Below are 5000 nucleotides of genomic sequence, written 5' to 3' on the forward strand. Positions count from 1 at the left end.
AAATAACCAATCCGGTTGTCAATCTCTTGTAAAACCTCATGACGAGTAATCAGATTAACAGGCAGGGTAGCGTCGGCTCTGGACCAAAGTGACTGCTCTCTAACTGTCGTGGATTCGCCGTGCAGGTCTGCCTCACGGGCTCACAGCGGCGGTGCACTTGGTGCGCCCAGGGATCCCACCTGAGCATGGAGAGGAACAGAACATTGCTCCTAACGCTTCTGATCTTTGCTGCCTTTCCTGTTTCCTGCCTCTCTGAGTTTCCGACACCGCAACTGTAAGTATATCAAACCGTCGCAGTTTCGGTCTCTAGTCCCGTCTTAACGTGATTTCATTAGCTGATGGAAAGTAGACAACGACGTCGCACACCAAACTGTCGATAAAAGAGCAAGAGAAACCAATGCAACAAAACAAACAGTTTTAAACGCACCATGTGTCAAACGACGGTGCGCAACATGTCCAAATCGGAGGAACTCTTTGGAACCGCATGCCGTCTCAGCTGTCCTTAACCAACATCATTTCATTTGCGGTCTCGCCTAGAGTTATATATTTTAAAAAAAAAAGTCAGGAACACTACGAACTCATTTTACGCCATTTTCAAATTTTGTCGGAATAGTCACAACAGACGAGATATCGTTGGCGACTTTAGCTAATAACCCTTACAGCCCGTTGTTTATTTTGCTCATTCAAATTGTAAGTTTCTCTGAACTCACTGAGAGAGAGAGAGAGAGAGAGAGAGAGAGAGAGTACGTATATGAAGATTTCACTCTCAGACCACCCTGCCCCTCAGAACCGAACGAAACATATAGCTAAAGGCATTTGAGCATTTCAAGTATTTGGAAAAAAAGCCCTACTGTTCCTCTCAAACGAATTACTTCAGGAAAACGGGTTTTGAGATTTATTCAGCGGATTTTAAACAGTGTCATAAACTAGGAGTGGGGCGATATTAAACTGAATCTCTGTCTGGTCCTTACAGTCTTTGGCATGATCATTTGTGGACTGATTTTCTGGGCGGTCCACATTTTCTCTATACGGCACACACAATGTTTGTCATGACAACAAGGAATGATTCTAGGAGTAATTCAATTCCTTTTCGTGTACTCTCTCACTCTGCAGCTGGAATAATACAGCCAATGGCTGCGCCGGGAAGGGGAGGGGCTTACGCTCCACACGTCTCATTTTAATTGAGACTGCATTCCAGCTGTTGACACTAACACTCTGGGGACCTCATTGGTTATTTGTGTGTGTGTGTGTGTCTGTGTGTGTGTGTCTGTGTGTTGTTGGGGGATGTTGCATGTGTCAGTAACTGAGGCAGAGAGAGAGAGAGAGAGAGAGAGGTAATGTGTGAAGCTTGGATAAATGCCAACAAGCCAATCTATAAGTGGCCTTGTGCCTTCTCTCTCTCTCTCTCTCTCTCTCTCTGTCTGTCCTCTGAGAGGAGACTCAGTACACACGGAGCCACATACAGAAAAGAGTGACTGCTAGTGTACTGGGGGAATCCATCTGACATCACACACACACACACACACACACACACACATGCCTCATGATGCAGTCTGAAACATTTTACTGCACATCATTTATCACACAGAGAGAGAGAGAAAGAGAGAGAGAAAGAGAAAGGGAGAGGGAGGGAGAGAAATGGCGAATAATTTTAATACCCCAGAGTTTATTGGTAGAATGTTCATTACTGTTTCAGATAATATTACATTTGTGTGTGTGTGTGTGTGTGTGTGTGTGTGTATGTTTATTATACACGCTGGCTTTGAAATGACCTATATTTAGGTTGGACTTTAGTGTTGAAATTTGCCAGGAAATCCACCCAGGACATGCAATTACTTTGCCCTCTGATCTCAACCGCAGATATCTCTCTCGCACATACACACAGACATACACACACAAAGGCACATGGCACACACACACCCCCACACACCCACATGCACACGCACACACGCACACACACGCATACACACATTCACACACAATCACACACACACACACACGCACGCACACACGCGCATGCACACACACGCACACACACAAACGCATGCACACACACACACGCATGCACACACACGCACACAAATGCACGCACACACACTCACACACACACACATACACACCCATGTATGCACATGTGCACACACACTCATGCATATACATGCACATAGACACAATAACCCATGCACACACACACACACACACACACATAATTTTGCATACTTGTAACAATGTAGTAACAGAGGGAGAGTGTAAGGTACAGACAGATGTATAGAGACAGGAGGGTGACAGACAGATGTATAGAGACAGGAGGGTGACAGACAGATGTATAGAGAGACAGGGGAAAAGAAGGAGACATCAGTGAGAACACTGGTGTGTCATTTTTCTCTCTCCTAAGTCGAAGCTTTTCGTCTGTTCTGATTGTTCCAATCCTGTTTCCTTAAGTCTGATGCAGCCCCTCTCCACGATGGACACTTATAAACGATACACCCACGTGTGTGATGGATACACCAGTTTATGGCTTGGCTCAGTCTTCTCACTCTCCTCTCCTCTTATCTGATCAGATCTAAACTGCTCTGTCTAAGAAATACTGAAGCATCCCGTCTTTGATTAAAAAAAAAAAACAGGAATAAAAAATGAGGCTGTCATTCTTGTCCCCCCCCCCTCTCTCTGTCTCTCTGTCTCTCTGTCTTTGTCAGAGCAGACATAATCCTTGCCTGTAAAAGGATTAAATAGCTTATTATAGAGTCCCAGAGAACAACAGAATGGGCTGAATGAATGAGTGCTACTGGCACGCATACATGTATGTGTGTGTGTGTGTGTGTGTGTGTGCACGTGCGTGTGTGTGTGTGCGTGTGTGTGTGTATGTGTGTGTGTGTGTGTGTGTGTGTGTGTGTGTGTGTGTGTGTGTGTGTGTGCGCGTGCGTATGTGTGTGTGTGTGTGTGTGGTAGTGTGAATGAAAGCACAGGCAGGATTAATGGAAACCTGTGTCTGAACACAAAAGGCTTGTCTGGTGAAAAGAAACACTTTTAATGACTATTCACAGTTCTCTGAAATCAGAGAGTCAAGACATGGACAGGAGAGAGAGAGAGAGAGAGAGGGACAGAGACAGAGAGAGAGAGAGTGAGAGAGGGAGAGAGAGGGAGAGAGAGAGAGGGAGAGGGAGAAAGAGTGAGAGAGAAAGCAGTCAAGCCATAGCTGTTTAGTTCAGATGTCCAATAAGAATGCAGACACACACACACACACACACACAGAGAGAGAGTTAGTTGTAATAGTTTCCAAGTACTTGAGAGGTCCTTAACTTTTCTGAACTTGGTGATGTTATTGTAAATGAATTTTTCTGGTGAATTGTGTATGTGTGTGTGTGTGTGTCTCAGAGAGAGGTCTTGACCTCTCCTCTCAGTACAAAGCCATTCTGAGGCAGGAGAATGATTTGGTTGAACTTTAACCGCTCTAACACTTTGATGCTGAGTGCAGCCATTTGGTCCATCAGCAACAATACATCAACACAGCCACTTGGTTTTCCTTCCTCTCTGCATGTGTGTGTGTATGTGTGTGTGTGTGTGTGAATGAGAGAGAGAGAGAGTGAGTTGAATATGTATGTGTGTGTGCATATATATACATACATATATATACATACATACATATACATACATACATACATACATACACACACACACACACACACACACACACACACACACACACACACACACATATATGTATATGTATATGTATATATGTATGTATGTATGTCCATCTATCTGTGTGTGATCATGACTCTCACTGTGTGTGTGTGTGTGTGTGTATGCTCTGTATGTTTTTATGTCAGATTAGTACTGTGGCATTCGTGGGACAATTTTAATTGTTCAGGCACAAGGTGATATCCACCACCACAAAAATGTATAAGTGAATAATTGTATTGCCCTTTGGGTAGACGTTAACCAAGCACAGCCACGCTACTCCACACCTCTATTGATTCATTTAATGAAACACGTTCCAATCCAGATATGTTCAACAGAAGATTTCTCTCTTTCGTTGTTCAGCACAAAGAAGCAAATCAGAGTCTCTTAAGGGCTAAATGAGGCGGATCCTCCTCTGGGAGAAGGCGTGTGCTAATCACAGTAAAGGAGAGGGGGAAAAAAGAAAGTTTTCCTCAGTTAAAACCCACCTCAGGTGGCCCGCGTACAAACGGAAACATTTTCAGAACAAAAATGAACACAATAACAAAAACGTAGGCTTCAGATTTACAGACTCTTAACTGAAAATGACTGCTACAGGATTAAATCGAATTCAATTCGTTTAACAGAGATACGCACACAAGGCAACCCAGGCGGGAAAATAAGACAAAAATAAAAATAAACAGAAAATAAAACAATTACCCAAAAGAAATCTTCCCTGTTTTCAGCTACCTATTCATGCAGTCTGTGATTTGACTGGACCGAAAATTTAAAAAAGAAAAAAAAAGGTCAGACCATATCAATCACACCATTTCCGTGTCACCTGCCGAAAAATGCTAAAACAATTCACAACAGGAGTGTCGAGGGAAATGCGATCGCGGAGCTTTAAAAAACGCTGCAGAATGAACAACACTCCGCTCTCTTTATAAAACCACAAAAACCTGTACAGCCCATCCGAACAACACAGCAACCGCAGGTCGACCAGGAGCCCCTTAGACTACTCAGCTCTGCAGGCGCATGCCTGTGTGCCCGTCTGCGTGAGTAACGCAGCAGCCGCAGGCCGACCAGGAGCCCCTTAGACTACTCAGCTCTGCAGGCGCATGCCTGTGTGCCCGTCTGCGTGAGTAACGCAGCAACCGCAGGCCGACCAGGAGCCCCTTAGACTACTCAGCTCTGCAGGCGCATGCCTGTGTGCCCGTCTGCGTGAGTAACGCAGCAGCCGCAGGCCGACCAGGAGCCCCTTAGACTACTCAGCTCTGCAGGTGCATGCCTGTGTGCCCGTCTGCGTGAGTAACGCAGCAGCCGCAGGCCGACCAGGAGCC

General features: G+C 45.0%; 1 protein-coding gene across 1 annotated transcript in view; it reads left to right on the top strand.

Annotated features, from left to right (window-relative positions):
* Positions 1-185: 185 nt before the first annotated feature.
* LOC115826601 (voltage-dependent calcium channel subunit alpha-2/delta-1) overlaps positions 186-5000 on the top strand; it is a 76245-nt gene continuing 71430 nt past the window's right edge. The window contains exon 1 of the mRNA XM_030790480.1: positions 186-274. Coding sequence (XP_030646340.1) covers positions 186-274 — 89 coding nt within the window. The remainder of the gene's footprint in view (positions 275-5000) is intronic.

The sequence above is a fragment of the Chanos chanos genome, chromosome 13 (assembly GCF_902362185.1).
Source record: "Chanos chanos chromosome 13, fChaCha1.1, whole genome shotgun sequence".
Lineage (NCBI taxonomy): Eukaryota > Metazoa > Chordata > Actinopteri > Gonorynchiformes > Chanidae > Chanos > Chanos chanos.